Source organism: Macrobrachium rosenbergii, chromosome 42 (assembly GCF_040412425.1).
Source record: "Macrobrachium rosenbergii isolate ZJJX-2024 chromosome 42, ASM4041242v1, whole genome shotgun sequence".
Lineage (NCBI taxonomy): Eukaryota > Metazoa > Arthropoda > Malacostraca > Decapoda > Palaemonidae > Macrobrachium > Macrobrachium rosenbergii.
Window position 1 is genome coordinate 25,392,268 of NC_089782.1, and position 15,854 is coordinate 25,408,121.

At 38.3% G+C, this 15,854-nt stretch overlaps 1 protein-coding gene and 1 long non-coding RNA gene across 5 annotated transcripts in view; one reads left to right on the plus strand and one right to left on the minus strand.

Annotated features, from left to right (window-relative positions):
* Positions 1-15,854, minus strand: part of LOC136828094 (glutamate [NMDA] receptor subunit 1-like) — a 66,944-nt gene that overhangs the window by 18,517 nt on the left and 32,573 nt on the right. For 2 of the 4 annotated variants that reach the window (XM_067085833.1, XM_067085831.1), the window contains exons 2-9: positions 10,287-10,452; positions 9,006-9,128; positions 8,337-8,465; positions 7,498-7,686; positions 7,027-7,127; positions 5,774-5,947; positions 5,085-5,201; positions 3,490-3,658 (exon numbers count right to left, since the gene is read on the minus strand). In XM_067085833.1, the coding sequence (XP_066941934.1) occupies positions 3,490-3,658; positions 5,085-5,201; positions 5,774-5,947; positions 7,027-7,127; positions 7,498-7,686; positions 8,337-8,465; positions 9,006-9,128; positions 10,287-10,439 (1,155 nt within the window). In that variant the 5' untranslated portion in view covers positions 10,440-10,452. Of the gene's footprint in view, positions 1-3,489; positions 3,659-5,084; positions 5,202-5,773; positions 5,948-7,026; positions 7,128-7,497; positions 7,687-8,336; positions 8,466-9,005; positions 9,132-10,286; positions 10,453-15,854 lie in introns of all 4 variants that reach the window. The other 2 variants (XM_067085832.1, XM_067085830.1) reach the window with 1 other exon arrangement.
* Positions 14,750-15,854, plus strand: part of LOC136828095 (uncharacterized) — a 118,335-nt gene continuing 117,230 nt past the window's right edge. Inside the window, exon 1 of the long non-coding RNA XR_010849911.1 lies at positions 14,750-14,885. This is a non-coding gene — a long non-coding RNA (uncharacterized lncRNA). The remainder of the gene's footprint in view (positions 14,886-15,854) is intronic.

Here is a 15,854-nt window from a genome sequence, read left to right on the forward strand (position 1 = left end):
ACTGAGGACAGTAGAATAGGTGGCCCACCTGTCAAATTACTAACGTTAACTGAATTACAGACGAAATCTGAAATCTGCCAGGAAATAAAAACGGGTTAATGATATAAAAGTAAAAAAAGGAGAAAATGGAAGTACAAAGGTTTAATAAGAACAAGAGAGACCTAGTGTCAGGCTAAAGGAATTATAACAGTGCGTTTCCAGAAAAAATAAATATATATATTTGTGAGTGTATTAAGAATATAATGTATACATGGAGAATATAAAATGTATATATGTAATTAGGGATAAATAATGCGAATAACACTTTCTAATGAATCTATGAAGAATCATAAACCGCTTCATTCATTCAGCGTGATTTTTACCGATATTCTGACTTCACCTTCACCGTTTCTGTTAGTTTAATCACAAATGATTATCAGTCGGTCCTCCCGGATCAAGAATGATGTGAATATCAGACAGTTATATAAAAAAAGGATGTGAACAGCAGTCAACTGATGCATCATCTAAAACGGACCGGCTATTATAAAAATGTTGACTTCGATTCAAAAATGCATTTCATCTGTTTGTTCAAATTCTCCTCCTTTGATTTCGTAAAATCAGAAACTGGCGCCAAACAGTCGGTTGAAGGAAGATATGGGGAAAGCGTTTCATGGAAAATATGAACAAATATTATTCCGCAATAAACGAAGGAAGAAAATTGTATGCACACGGCTGATACATTCAAATAATAATCGCATCTTGTTCACGACAGATCAAAAATTTTTTTTATAAGAAGAAAGCTGAGGATCATCTCTATGAAATGAACAAATGAAGCTTCTAACAAACGTAAGACGAAGGAAGGAGAAACGCAGTGTAAAGGTACAGTGTTGAAGGTGATATGTTTGGCGGAGGATAGCTAAGAGCACGGAGAAGGAGAGAAATTATAAAATTTCAACAGCCAGTGTTGCAGGGTGTAGCTTCAGAGAAGGTGTTGCTGGATGAAGAAGTTGGCAGTATTAGAGACTCATTGTACCAGTAGGATGGAGAATATCTGTTGGACTGAAGGAAGCCTTCTCTGAAAAGGGAATATAATACTGTCTATTGTGGACGGAAGAAATCACTGTTTTGGGAAGGAAAATCGTATGACTTGTTATGGACGAAAGAAAGCATTGTCTATATAAAGAACAAGGAAGGACTGTATTTGAAGGAAACATTATGCTGTCTGTTGTGGACAGAAGGGAACATTGATTGTACAGAAAACATTATGTGTAAGTTACTTTGTCTGTTGCATACAGAAAGGAACATTGTACGCAGAGAGAACTTTATGTGAAAATTACCTTGTCTGTTGTGGACAGATGGGAACATTGTCTGTACAGAAAACTTTATGTGTAAGTTACCTTGTCTGTTGCGGACAGAAGGAAGGGTTGTCTGTATAGGGAATATTACTTAGTATTTTAACTGCGTTACAATAACGATTTTTTTTTTGTCAAAAGCAACATATCATATTCTTCAGTTTTGTGAAGTTCTGGCAAATCATTGGAAAATACGTATCACAGTATAGCCTTTTTTCAGTCTCGCTTTGTGTCCACGTAAACGGAATAAACGCAACAGTATCAGAGAGATTTTAACAGCACATGGTGGGTGGGCAAGATGTGGGTCGCCATTTGAACTCTCGTTTTCTTTCTCATAAACAGTAGGTGCTTTCAGTGACGTCGAAAATATGAAAAATACGACGGTTTGAAATGATGTTCCTATAATCATCACAACCACAAAATAAAGTTTAAAGAACTGTAGAATGTGTTCTAGTTTTCTTGGCATGAGGTAAAATCTCTGGAGACAGAAAAATATAATGAAACCTCTTTCGCTATTTCTTAGAAGAAAATTTAGATAATTTTTATCAATAGTCCATTGCTGTCAAAACGAAAACACATTTCTGCAGTCTTCAAAAATACGGGAGCCGAAAATGACAAAGAGAATCTTTACTCTTTCTTCGTATCAGCAACACAAATTATACTTCAGAACGATATTGATATTAGGAGTCAGTACCTTTTCTAAAAATCCTACTTCTTTTTTTTATATAAAAAAGTAAAACAGTAAGCCAGGGAGCTCAACTTTTGTAAACAACACTAAAAATTGTTTCCTCGTGTAGTCACACTCACAATGTTTTCAGTGTCCATAAGAGTTTCATGAACAATATGTAAGGAGGAATGAGACGGAGACAGAGAGAGAGAGAGAGAGAGAGAGAGAGAGAGAGAGAGAGAGAGAGAGAGAGAGAGACACATTGCGAGCGGTCTGCAATGAAAATCATCGCTTGGGAATTCCAGGACAATTGCAGAGAATGTTTTGGCTAAAAGATTGTTCGTCACATTTCGGGGACATTGGCATTATTTTGCCATGCGATTCTGGAGGTTCCATTATCGTGCCTTGGCAGTTTATTGGTTAACAGCCTCACGAAATCGGACGTACTGTTGACTGGCAAGCTGACTGAGAGCACTAATGAAAGCTCAAGACTCGATTACCACTGTTTAGAGTTTTTAGGTTAAGGTGACATGCCAAGTACATGGCTTGCATATATTAGGCCTAATGGAAATAACTTTAAAGACAGCCTTGGCTCCTATTAAGATGATGTAAAATAATTAGTGATATTAGAATGAGGTAAAATGATTAATGATAGTATAAATATAACTGCTGTTCAAAATTGGAGCATTTAAGAGAATTTGCGCTCTCTGTCAATTGCAACTCAGAAAAGTTTAAGCTTTTGAAAACTGCCTCAGTTACCATAAACGGTTCACTTTCGTTCTGTCCCACTCTGCAATTGTTCTGTCTACCGACAGACGCGATGATGACACTTCCGCAGCAACTAAACACAGCAGTTTTAGCAGCAGCGACAGACAGACAGACAGACAGAGAGAAAAAGATATATATAGGCCTACTATGCACACATATAGGCCTACTATGCACAAACATTTACGCTGACACACAGTTACGAAGTGTTGTCCTAACTTGGATTTACAAACATACAGGAAAGTGTTAACCAATTTCGTATTTCCATATCCATGATTCTTATCAAAACTAGGAAAAAAATAGAAAATTCGCAAATTAGGAAGACACGACAGGAAGAAAGAAAGAAATACACAACGATGTTTTCCTAAAGATAGGCCTATAAGTATGTTTATGGAGTTACAGTCTTATCCATGGCTGTGTCTGTACATGTACATAGTATCTATGTATGCATATTTGTGTATTGGAATCCGTATTATGCATATAAACTGAGAGATGGAAAAAAATATACAAACGGGGTACTCTGCAAGAATGAAACCGTTGTATGTACCAATAATTCCAACCAACTAATGTTTACATCATCAAAGTCGAAGAGAAAACACACAGATTGGAGAGCGTTCATCCTATTAGACGAAGGTGTAAAAGACATTTAAGAACTTAGTTTCCGCACATTTATGAGGAACGAAAAAGAAGCAGCACAGTTGACGAGGGTCGCGGCAGGTCACTGACCTTATTGTATATAAACTGCCCCACTTTCACGTGTCTTTTCTTCAATCCGTCCGCCTCGGCGCGCTCCTGTATGTTGATGACGTCGTACTCCGCGTTGATCCTGTCTCCGTTCTCGTCGAAGGCCACTTTGCCGGTCAGGCCGTCCTTCAGCACCTGCTCCAAGATGTACCTGCCGGAGGTGGAAGGGGTGAAGCCAAGTGTCATAGATACGACAATGTACACTTCACCTTAATGTTTAGTCTAGTTTCAATTTTGCGGTAAGGACACGTTACCCTCTTGCAAGGGAAGTGACATTGGCTTAATCATACTGTCTTTTCATTTTCTACAGAAAGCGTGTTGGACATGTACTGTAGGTTGCGTCCAGACTACAGTAAAACATGTCACAAGCTTAGGTCAGCAACTTATCACACAAACACACGCTCATACACAGCACAAACAGGTTGAATACAAGTTAACGAAGTGTTGGTACTTGGTAGTGCTAACCAGGGTTTTATACGACAATGCAGCTTTTGCAAATGACTACTTCTCCATTTACGGTCTGTGACGTGTTTTCAATGTTTGCAGTACGTATGCGATAAGTTTCTGACGGTGTTCATCAGACCTTTACACTTACAATGTTAATATAAGAATTACTGTTGAATGTACTGTCATTGTTTTATCCCTTGGCTACCTCTTGAAAATACTCAGCATCGCATGGCCTTTGCGCTTTTCATTTTTTTCCGAGAACTCCAAATTGAAATCTGGGCCGCCAAATCAAAGTCATAAAAGGAAATCTAACTTACTTTCATTCAAATATTTAAGACGCTGAGAACATTTCAGGGAAAGCCCTAAGAAGGGGTTCCTCATTTTAGGATTCAGTGAGTCTATCCTTTACTACAAAAGCAATGCATTAGGCATAAGGTATGGATCCTTACTGTCGGATACGGAGCTCTATTTAGGAATACAGTTGCAAAGCAAAGTTATGTTGTCGAGGCTATTAAGATTAAGAAATATAACGTTTGTGTACTTGAAATCTACGGTAACCACAGCAGAATAACTCATTTTGCCTGACAGTAAGAGGAAATGTAACTAATAGTCTTCTAAGCACAGAGACTGCCATATGTCACAGTAATGGTCATATCGATTAATCAGTACTATCTGACATCCGCAATTAAAAAAAAAACTGTGTTGATGAAGTTTCGTTCCACGTTCTGATAAAGACAGAAGACAAGACTGAGGCATCATTATATCCATTTTTATATAATAAAAAGGCACCTTAAACAGTTCCTAGCTTTATGGCAACATTAGACGTTATATTTTCAAGTGCTACAGAAAGTAATAATAATAATAATAATAATAATAATTAATAATAATAATAATAATAATTTAGATCTGAAGAGATCACTGGGGATTTTTAAGTCTAAAGGAACTGGGGAGTGGACAAACAGAAGAGTTTCATATTCCTCTGAACCTTTCCTTTAAGACTGGCTATCTTTGTCTGTATTCACAGGACTTCTAAAGGAAAACAGGAGGATTAGAAGAACTATAAATGAAAAGAACAGTGCTGTTCTCACTGCCATCCTTAGGCGCATGTTGTGCTTCTTTCAACGACTTACTGGAAGAGCTTCTTGCCCGTCTCCCAAGTGGACCCGGTGTTGTCGCAGTTCTGGGGCGGTGGCTCCGTCATGTTCTGCTCCTCTCGCAACTTCTTGAGCGCAAGGGCCAAGATGTACCTGTGGGAAACAGGCCGACTGTAAACAAAGATTTTCTTTGGGAAGGTGGGTGGGTAGGTAGGATTCGATATGGGTGAAGGGTATTGAAAATTTCATCGATTGCAGTCCGCTTACACTTAGGTTTAAACTTCATATTTGGGGCGAACTTTAAGTTATTTTCTTACCGTTAAATGTTGCAAGTAAATAAAAATAACATTAGAATGAATGACCTGCTTTGTTTTATGAATATTTGGTCTAATGGTCTGGCGCTAAAACCTTAGGTTATTCAGTACCACATTAGGATGGGCGAAAAGACCACGTGATAATTAGATTTAACGATCCCATCTTAACCTATACTGGATAAACAGGGCTAAAATGAAATGAGAGACTTAGACCGACTGCACTTTGGGAGTTGTCAACAAGTACTGTTGTTACCTAACTAACCTAAGCTAATAACATGGTCATCTTATTTCTAGACCTAGACCCAAGACAACAAGGAGAGGGAAAAGAAACGAAGAAGGGAGAAAGTCGCAATAACAAGGAAAAAGAGGAGCAGGGAGAGAATTCTGAAGCGGACAACCCCAAAAACTCACAAGCTGTCGGTGATGTGAGCATCCTCGTCAGAGGCGTTGACAAGCTTGAGCCCAATTGTACCCGCTGGAACGTACTCGGCACTGAGGGCTTGTTCAGTCACCACCCAGACGTACCCTCTACCTGTCATGTTCATGTAGCTGGCGTCGTGGAAGATGGTCCTGGCGTCGTTTTTGCTGGAAGGTGAGATGGAGGATTTAGGAGTGTAAACTCGATGATAAACTGAATCTATGTTGTTAATGAGATGATGAAGTGTCTGAACAAGTTAACTTGGAGGTTATAGAAACTGGCCCTGAAAACGTGCTTTTACTTATACTTTATATATTAATTAATTTATCAATTTATTTTTAAAAAATAATTGAGATCTTTTCTTTCTGCATTTCACTTTGCCCTCTCTTACTTCCTAATGAGCACCATATTCTTTAGAAGCTTGAATTTCAAGTTAAAGGCCCCTATGGTGGGCTTGTTCCATATGAATAGGGTTCATCTTCTGAATAATAATAATAATAATAATAATAATAATAATAATAATAATAATAATAATAATAATAATAATAATAATAATAGAAGGTTCATAGAGCCAATTTGAAATTAAGGGAAGTGGAAAAGTCAGTAACTCTTAATAACTCAAGATAAAAATATATTTCCGTAACCAGCAGTCACTCACAGCGTTTACTTTTCCTTGATAAAGGTTAATCAACACTTACATGAAATAAATCATATAATTTTTCGAGTGGTGGAATAAATTAACATCGTATAAAGCCACGAATTCGAGGAATCCTGTTGCATTAAACGAAAAGCGCATCTATGCAGTTGAAGTTTGCCCTGCATACCTTCTTTTTGTGCATCGTATGAATCTACGGGGAACGAACTTCATGTTTAACTTCACGACAAACTATAGAACTGTATATAAATATTAATATTATTATTCAGACGATAAACCATAAACTTATGAAATGAGCTTGCTGGGGCCATTGACTTGAAATTCAAGCTTCCAAAGAATATAGTTGTTCATTTGAAAGAAATTACAGGAGATAATAGGAAATACAGAAAGGAAAGAAATATATACGTACAAAGTTAATTGTTTTACCTTGTGCCTATGTATTTCTCTTCTCTCTGAATTTCCTATTATCATCTGTAACCGGAAGCTTGACATTTCCAAATTATTTGTGAGACATATTCCTCGGACTCACAATTTTATTTTATTCAGCAATAGCTTAGCACTGCGTTTTTGACAATTAAGAAAAGTACTTACTTTGCGTACAGTAGAAAGACCCTTGCTGATGCTTCTCTCATTTCCTTCAGTTTGTCCACGAAAGAATTTAAGCCAGGTTCGAATTCTATCACGTTTTCCATCTGCAAAGAGTCAAGACAATCTCATGATTTTTACTTGGCTGTTTTGAGGTCAATGTTGTTGCAAGCATTCTAGTCTGATCTGCATTAAACAAATGTATCATTGTTTCTTTTTGCTTTGACACTGTATACTCCATAAAATCATCTACTATTTTTCAACTTGGATCAGATTTACAAAGAAAGGAATAACTGTAAAAAGGATTTGATCCGATTTATAAAAAGGAACAACTATGATACCACCATAAAATCCTAATCATTTCTCAGAAAGCCATACAGTATAGCCTACTCTATAGACTCATACAAATCAAAATCAGAATCTGATTAAACCAGCAATCTCTCGCAGCTGCTCTGCTTTGTATTTCGTCGACCTGACCTTGATATCTTTATCGTCCTCATGGCTCTGCGCCTGGTTCTGGAAGCGGGTGAGGAGGGCGCGACCGTCCGTGTCCGAAGAGTGAACGAAAACCACCTGCGTGTACTGGAAGGTCTTGAGCAACTCCACCCACACATCCGCTTGGTGGCTGTAGGGCGGGACGGTACGCAGGAACGAAACGTGGATGTTCTGTCCAGGGAAGAAAAAGAAAAGCTCCTTTAGAGGTTGTTTATGCCAGTTGGTCAGATGCCTCTTGACCAAACTGAGTGACAAGGCGAGACTGTTCCATATAGTAGAAGAAGAAAATGATGATGATTCAGAAGAAAATGAGAAATTCCAATAGCATCAAGTTAGAAGTGCTGATAGATTAAAACCAGGTGCTCCACGGGATCGAATAGAGACCGTTGCTCCAGCTGAATGGCAAAACGATACAGTTTTAGTGCAAGTCAGGTAAGGAAAGAAAGAAAGCAATCAGATAAAGTGTGTAGTTTAGCACGGGCTCTTGCTACAAGAGCAGCCTCTCAGGGAATCGTTTTCAGGCTTATAAAGTTGCTGCATCACATAACAAGAATAATATTAAACTGTTACAGCCTGATTGCTGCCCTTGGAAAGAAATCTAACAATGATAACCAAACAAAAACAAGATTGAAATTAATTACATTAAAGTTTTTTAAAAATCTGGAATGATTAATTATACAAAGAACTCTTTCTTAATCCGCACTTTAAAAGGGCAAAGCCAGATTCATTGCAAATCTTCCTAGAGAGAGAGAGAGAGAGAGAGAGAGAGAGAGAGAGAGAGAGAGATCAGAGGGAAATTTTTTTTTCTATTTCCTTTTTACCTTATCAGAAAAGGCGGAGTCCCTCGAAGATATGCCGATGACTGGGATGTGGTAGAAACCGCTGGTGTAGGAGACGGCTGCCGGGGAAAGGTCGCCATTCAGAGGGTGAGATACGATCACCGCGTACACCTGCCGGAGGGAATGCCGGAGAATTCTCATTAGTTTTGGAAATACTCAGAGAGAGAGAGAGAGAGAGAGAGAGAGAGAGAGAGAGAGAGATTGCGCTGATCATGTGTAGGCAGAAACATTTCTGAGAAATAGATTGAGGCATTTCGTCATTTCAAGATTGACCTTGAGAGAATTATTGGAAGGGAGGTTTCCGAACTCTATATAGCATTTTAGCTCTATTCAATTAACAGGTCCTTTATACGGTTTACTTAAGGGATAAGTTTTACGTTGACCATTGCCATAATAAAGCTCAAGATCTTGGTGAATTTACAATGCAGTACTTCCATAGTCAGCAATTGTCTTTGGGAACTACTTTACACGATAATTTCCCATCTTTTAAGAATATTCTCCAGTAAACACAAACAATTTGAATCTAAAATGAATGATAATTCAAGCAAGCATTCACATATACCAACACAAATGAAAAAGAAACTTAAAGTAAATCAACACCGACATCGAAGAGGAACAACATGGCGGACGATGGGGCAGAGTTATACTCACCGATCTGGAGACTAACTGCGTGCAGACTTCAAGGGCTGTGCGGATAGGGTTGGAATCCATGAGCATAGTGACGTCCATGAGGGTCGTGTCAGGGTCCACAAAGGTCCTGTTCTCGTTGATATGCTGCTGGACACACGTGAAACACATCAGTTGAAGCTGAGCTTGCGGGAGGCCCGAAAAGGTCGACAGTGATCATAAATAATGAGTCTTTACGCTATCTTGTTTTCCCGCCTTTACCAGTGGGTTCGTTCTCTGCCATTTAGTTAGCTTTGTGATAGCGTTCCTCTTTTTTTTTTTTAATTGTAACTCAAGCTACTGGGATATTTTTTTCTTGGTTACTAAAAATATTCTTATTAATTAAACATATGACTTGATCCGTTCTGTAGAGGCGTTTCTAGTATAAGATTACATCAGCAAATCTCGTGATTCTTATGAGACTAGCTGGCTGCCTATGAATTTTATTAAAATGGTGTTTCAGGTCCTTATTTTAAAAAAAAACAGCGGGACAGTGAAAGAGATAAATTAAAGGGCGTTTTAAGACAACGAATTTACTACTGACACTGAAAGTTAGCTGTTGTAAATCTTGCCTTATAAACGTCTTGAATTCTTTCTAAGACTAACACACCATCATAAACCACTCAAAGATTATAGTCTTTCCTGATTCAGCAAACAAAAACTTTTCACCTAATCTGCCTAAGCTCAACAGAGAATCTCCCCTAAGATTAATATAGTCTTTAAGACTTTTTTACAGTCTGCCTTTTCTGTGAACTGAATCCGGAATTTTCGTACATAATTTGAGTCATTAGGACATTATTTTTCTTCAGTACTTTTCCATAATAATAGTCAAAAACTTTGTTATTTACACTTAACCCTTGTTACGTGTTAATTACTATGATGTACTGGGTGGATTTAAACTTACATAAATGTTTCTCGGCATTGTCTTAACTATCCTAATTGATTCACCTCGACGTTTCCTAACAATTTAATAATTTATTATAATTTTTTATGCTTCCAAGTCTAAACTAAGGAAAATTTGTTTCTCGTGATGCACTTCATACGATAAGTTTATAATCACCAGCTAGTTGCGTCCAAATCAGACATAAACTACAATTATAAAGAAGAGGAATAAAGAAAAGTGCTCACTCCACAATCATAGTTGCGGGCACACTACAACAACTGTGTTTTTGGAGTGAGCTTTCAGGAACCAGGAACTAGGAAGAAGAAGAGTCATCAACCTGTTTGTTCCTCGAGTTCGTCATCATCTGGGTGTGAGCTACTTACCGATATGGTGTCCTTGAAGTGGTTGTCCGACTGGGTGTCCGACAAGATGCCCCCGATGTTGAAGAGCTGCGGCGTTGCCTCTACTTTGGCCGGCGAACAGAGGACGGCTCCTAACGTGGCCGCCACCACCAGTACCCCAGCCGCCCCCACCATCACCTCATTCCACCTGCAGGAGGAAGAGGAGGAGGGAAAACTGCCATTAGCATGAACGGAGGAAGAAGAGGCGGTGATGATGATGGTGGATGTTTAAACTCATATGTTTGATTTATAGAAAACAGCTCCGCTGGATGTTTAGCTCTCTGCAAGCCTATTTTGGGATGAGTTTATTAGCTAGGCTCATGTCCTTCTCCAAGCTGGTTGCTTCACCTGAGAGGACTAACTTCCATGTACGTAATTCACTGCTTAGGTCAATATAACCACAATTGTGGTTAGTGAAAGTCCCAAGATCGATCGCTGGCTGAGGAGAAAACGACTCAATGGCTATAAATTCCATTCATGAATTATGTACTTGGTGATAGTCGAATGTGATGGGGTGCAGTCTGTAGGGTGGCCAGACGTCCTGCTTTGGGAAGGACAGTCTGTTTTTGAGCATTCTGTCCTATGTCCTGCTTCACCTTAAGAAGGACGCTAATTTGTCCTGCTTTTTTGGTTGTAAAAAATATATATATATATATATATATATATATATATATATATATATATATATAAAAATATAAATAAATACAAATAAATTACATATACTAAAACAGTGAGAACTGCTGGTCAAAATAACAACTGATTTTTTTTCATTATGGCAATAATTTTATATAGTGGCTGTTGCACAGTTATTAGGAACACTAGGCATGGAGCCACGGTATTACTTATAGGCCAGTTTACACTATGACGTTTGCGGCGCCACATAACTTATGAATAAACGTGAATATTAATTAATGTCAGTTCTTTCATACACTATTTCCGGACGTTTAAACACTCAAGTCATGTTTTATATATATATATATATATATATATATATATATATTTATATACATATATACATTATACAACATTTTTTATTTCAACTCCTCAATAATCATGTTTAATTTTGATTAGAAATTGGTGTTGACAAAAAAAAAAAATTATTCTTTTTGGGAATTTGGGAATGGCCACCCTAAGTCTGAATGGAGTGAGCCATGGGACTAATGAAAATATACTCCTAATCTAATGTATACATGCCCTAATGTGTATCTGTTTGCTATAAACTTTATTGAAAAATTTCTTATTATTGTTCGGACTTGCATAAAGATTTTATGCTTGCTCTTAGGCTACGCTTACAAAGCATGGGATTCTGCTCTCGATCGTAGTAGGAAATGCGATTATGTGCAAATTAATGAATGCGATTCTAGGTCGGGAGGTAGGATCAACTAATACTTAATAGCATTTCCTGTATGCTACCTTATGGTATATTAGTTACCCTACATTCCGACCCACCAATCGCATTTCTCACCAAGTGAGCAATGTAATCGCATTTCTTGATCAAATATTCGGCGGGTAAAAAAAAAAAACAATACCAGATGTCGTGTGAGCCACACACACATCTCCTCGCCCCCCTGTCGGCGGGAACTGGAGTCCTGGCGCGAGAAGGGAATTCGTGGTGAAAAGTAGGTCGCATTCCGCGAACGGAGAACAAGAAAAGGAAGAAAAAGCAGACGATGGAGAAAAGCAATTCCGAGCAGGGGGCCAACTTCTGCGAACTCCTTTATCGCTCTGACAAAAGAAACAAGTTTCCATTCATTTCCATGTCATTTGTCTCGTTCATAGACTCATTCACAGTTCTTTCGTGTAGGCCTATATTAATGCTTTAACTCCTTTTATTTACTGAAGATCGTAAACGACAGATGTTTGCAGTCTTGTCCTTTTCGTGGGGAAACTGCTTATATTTTTCTTTTAGAAAACAAAAGATTCAAAAATATTTTTCCATGTCTGGACACAGACGACTCCCTCTCGGCCCTTTTTACCGTTTTCTTCTTATTATTCTGCATTTTCCCTTCTTCAAACTTCTCTGTTTTCTTTAGGTCTTTCCTCCTCGTCATCGTCTCCACCCTCTTGGACGTTTCTGGAATAGGATGCAAATTAGTTTCTTTACGTTATCCTATTTTAAGTTTCACCCCAGTCCTCCATTTGATTTATTCTGATTTTGGAATTTTAGATTTTTTAAGGCTTCTCGTTTTTACTTTACTCACATCATAAGTCTTCAGGTTTCTCTCTAAGTGAAGTCTATTATTGTATGCCATATGGCTTTTAATCTTGTAATATCCGTCTATTAATTTTTATTTTCAAGACTTTAGTATCCTTTAGTCCCTGACTTGTAATAAACTTTAGTCTTTTGGTCTGCTGTTTCCTAAAGATTAAGCCTTTTATAACGTGCATTTTAATAATTAAATGCCTAATACTTTTTTATAATTAACCATTGTTTATCACTTTTGACTTTTCGTAATGATCCTCACCTTCTTCCCGCGGATTATCTGTTACACACGGGAAAAACAAATGTGGATACAAATTTACTTAGACCTCAAAATGTAGCGTTATAGGATAATGTGCAGTTATTAAACATGTATACTAACAGAAGGGGCGTTAATCCAACGCTTAAACCCCTCACTTTCACCCGAGCAATGACGTCAACTCGACTGTTTGGCGATCTGAATGTTTAACAGGTCGCTTCGAGTAAGCTACTCCTGAATATTCCATAATTAACGGACCGCATCAAAACGCCAAAATGGTTGGTCTCAAAAGCGAACAGCCCCTTATCTGGATGGAGTGAGAGCCAGCGGATACCTTCAAGCGTACAGTCACGCTGCAACCAGCATACACACACAGAGCGAGCAACTCTGGTTCCGGCGTTCCCGCGCTCTCTATTCAGCTCTATATCAGCAGAATCTTACTTCAGATCCACCGCTTTATATTTGCTCGCCGTTACTCAGATATGACCTCCCCTTAATGAAGCTGGACTAATCTCCAACGACAACTTCCGTCCGGCCTCCAAATACTGTACCTGAGAGGACTGGGCTCGACGATGTTCAAATTCAACAGCGACGAAGACCGTTATTTTTCATTTATTTTTTTCTTTTATCGGGGCATATTTATATCACATTAATCAATGCAAAAGAGTAAAACAAATGAGGGGCTTTATCAGGTTATTCGTCTTCGTGTTGCATGCTAGGGGAAAAAACGGCAACCCACAACTAAGGCTTACTTATGAGGAAGTTGTTTACATTATGTCACCGGTATCACGGTTGAAGGAGACCCGTTTCTTTGCACACAAAGTGTTAAATCTTGAAAATGTATCCAGAATTTAACACTGACTCAGAATTATAATCAAATAATGTTATAATTTGGTATTTTTGTCACTTTCCATGATATAAAAATGTTTTAAAGCAATTAAGTGCAGGTTGTTCTTATGGCTACAGCGTACGGTACCATGGTGTTAGGAATAGGAAGTTGTGTTGACGTGGTCAAGTTAACGCTAGGCTGTCCACGTTTGTGTATTATGTTGTGATTTTACTTATTTTTCTACGTTTTCCCACATGTCTCGAGAATTTAGCTATCTGGCGGTACGGGTAAGTGGTCAAGGTTTGCTGAACCCAGACAGCAAGTGATAACCGCATTCATAAACTTTGGCTTGTCTCCTTTAAACCTAGCCTAACCTGTTGTGTACTGAAGCCAATTATGGATTAAATGATTACCTTACATTGCAAAGTAACGTATATGAAAAACCTGCTTATATACTTAATGAAAAATATTTGCAGGTCTCAGCACCTGTTGCAAATACCAGTAGGCAATGCATGTTTTTGGGCGCTTAAGCAAAGGTTACCAGCATGTTGCCATTCTTTTCCTTTCATACCTCCCTTACAGTATCAGCGGTGAACTGCAACAACAGACTGTGAAAATAGGTAAAGGTTTGATTTTGACACGACAATCTCCATCGTTGATTCGTATAGCATACTGTACTGTATAGAATAGTCAACGGAAAAGGATCGAATTCGGGAAACATCGCTAAGGTTCTTGAAAGTGGTGACCAGCGCTAGGAAATAAAAAGGGCTTTTTTTTTTTAGTTTATTGGTCTTTGTTGAATTGTAAGAGTGCTGTCACACATGACAGAGAAGAACGGCAACCCAGTGCAACGGATAATGTTTAAAATAGTTTCCATAAAGAAGGAAGCCGATAGTATCATGTTAATAATGATATGTATGTCAATGATATACCGATGGCGGTATACCAGGTGCCAGTTATCATGGCAGGGAGAGGTCGTTTTTTTTTTTTTTTGCACACAAAATGTCAAATCTTAAAATGTTTTCAAATTTCATACAGTAACTGGAAAATAAATTCAAAATATTTAATCATGGTATTTTGGTCACCTTCCATACAATAACCATGTTTCATGACACTGAAGTGCAAGCTGTTCTTGTGGCTACAACGTACGGCACCATGGAGCATTATGGAGCCGTGTGTTGACATTGGTTGAGTTCACACCAGTTTGTTTACGCTTGTGGCTTTTGCAGTGGTTTGAGTTATTTATCTACTTTTTCCCATTCGTCCCGAGAATTTAACTATCTTGCGCTAAGGGTAAGTGGTCAAGGTTTGCTAAAGCCAGATAACATGTAATAAGCGGTAAATATAAACTTAACCAATGCAAGCAAATTTGGCGCCATCTAGCGTAGCCTAACCGTTTGTGAGTGCAGCCAACCGTGGTTTTAAGTGATTAGCCTATCTTAACAGTGACGTATTTGAGTAACCTGATAATACTTAATGAAAAATAGTTACACAAGGACTACTGTAAGTACTTGTTACGAATACCAGTAAGCAATGCATGATTTTTTGATATGCAAGCAACGGTCGTCAACATGGCTAGGCCTAGGGCTAACTTGTAATCTCCAAGCCTACGGTTGCTATTCTTTTCCGCTCATATACCTGCCTTGTAGTGTTATTGCTGAACTGCGACAAGAGGGTGTAAATATCGGCAAAGGTTTGATTTCGAACACTGTGATCTCCAGCGTTTCGTACAGCGTACCTTACTGTTATGCATAATATACGGGAAAAGATTGAATTCTGGAAAACCGCCTAAGGTTCTTGAAAAGAAAAAGTTACTGGAACGTTGACAGTTTACGAGAATCTGGACTGATAATGCACGTTGAACCTATTCACACGTTTCAGAAATATTCTTAGGATATCACGTTAGCTCATAAAATTTTTTCAGTCTGCTTGCTTATGGCTCTATGCAAACGGCCAAAGACGAGCCTAACTGCTATGTGTACGGTGGCTATTGCTAGGCCAACCGGCGGGATCAATAAAATTAAAGGTGATACGCTTACACTGTTTGTACTATAACGTTAGCTTTGAAAGCAATGGCTACTAGAAAAGGCTTCATGAAATCGCCAGTTACTGATGGATCGCGTTTCATTATGAGGTAATGACGACGTCTGTTTTTTTTTTTTTTTCTTGAGAAAACTCAGCCAAATACTTCTTTAGTCTCAACTCTCCGGTAATGAAGAAATGCGGCTTTTGTTGTTCGAGCTATTATTGGTGGTGTACCGC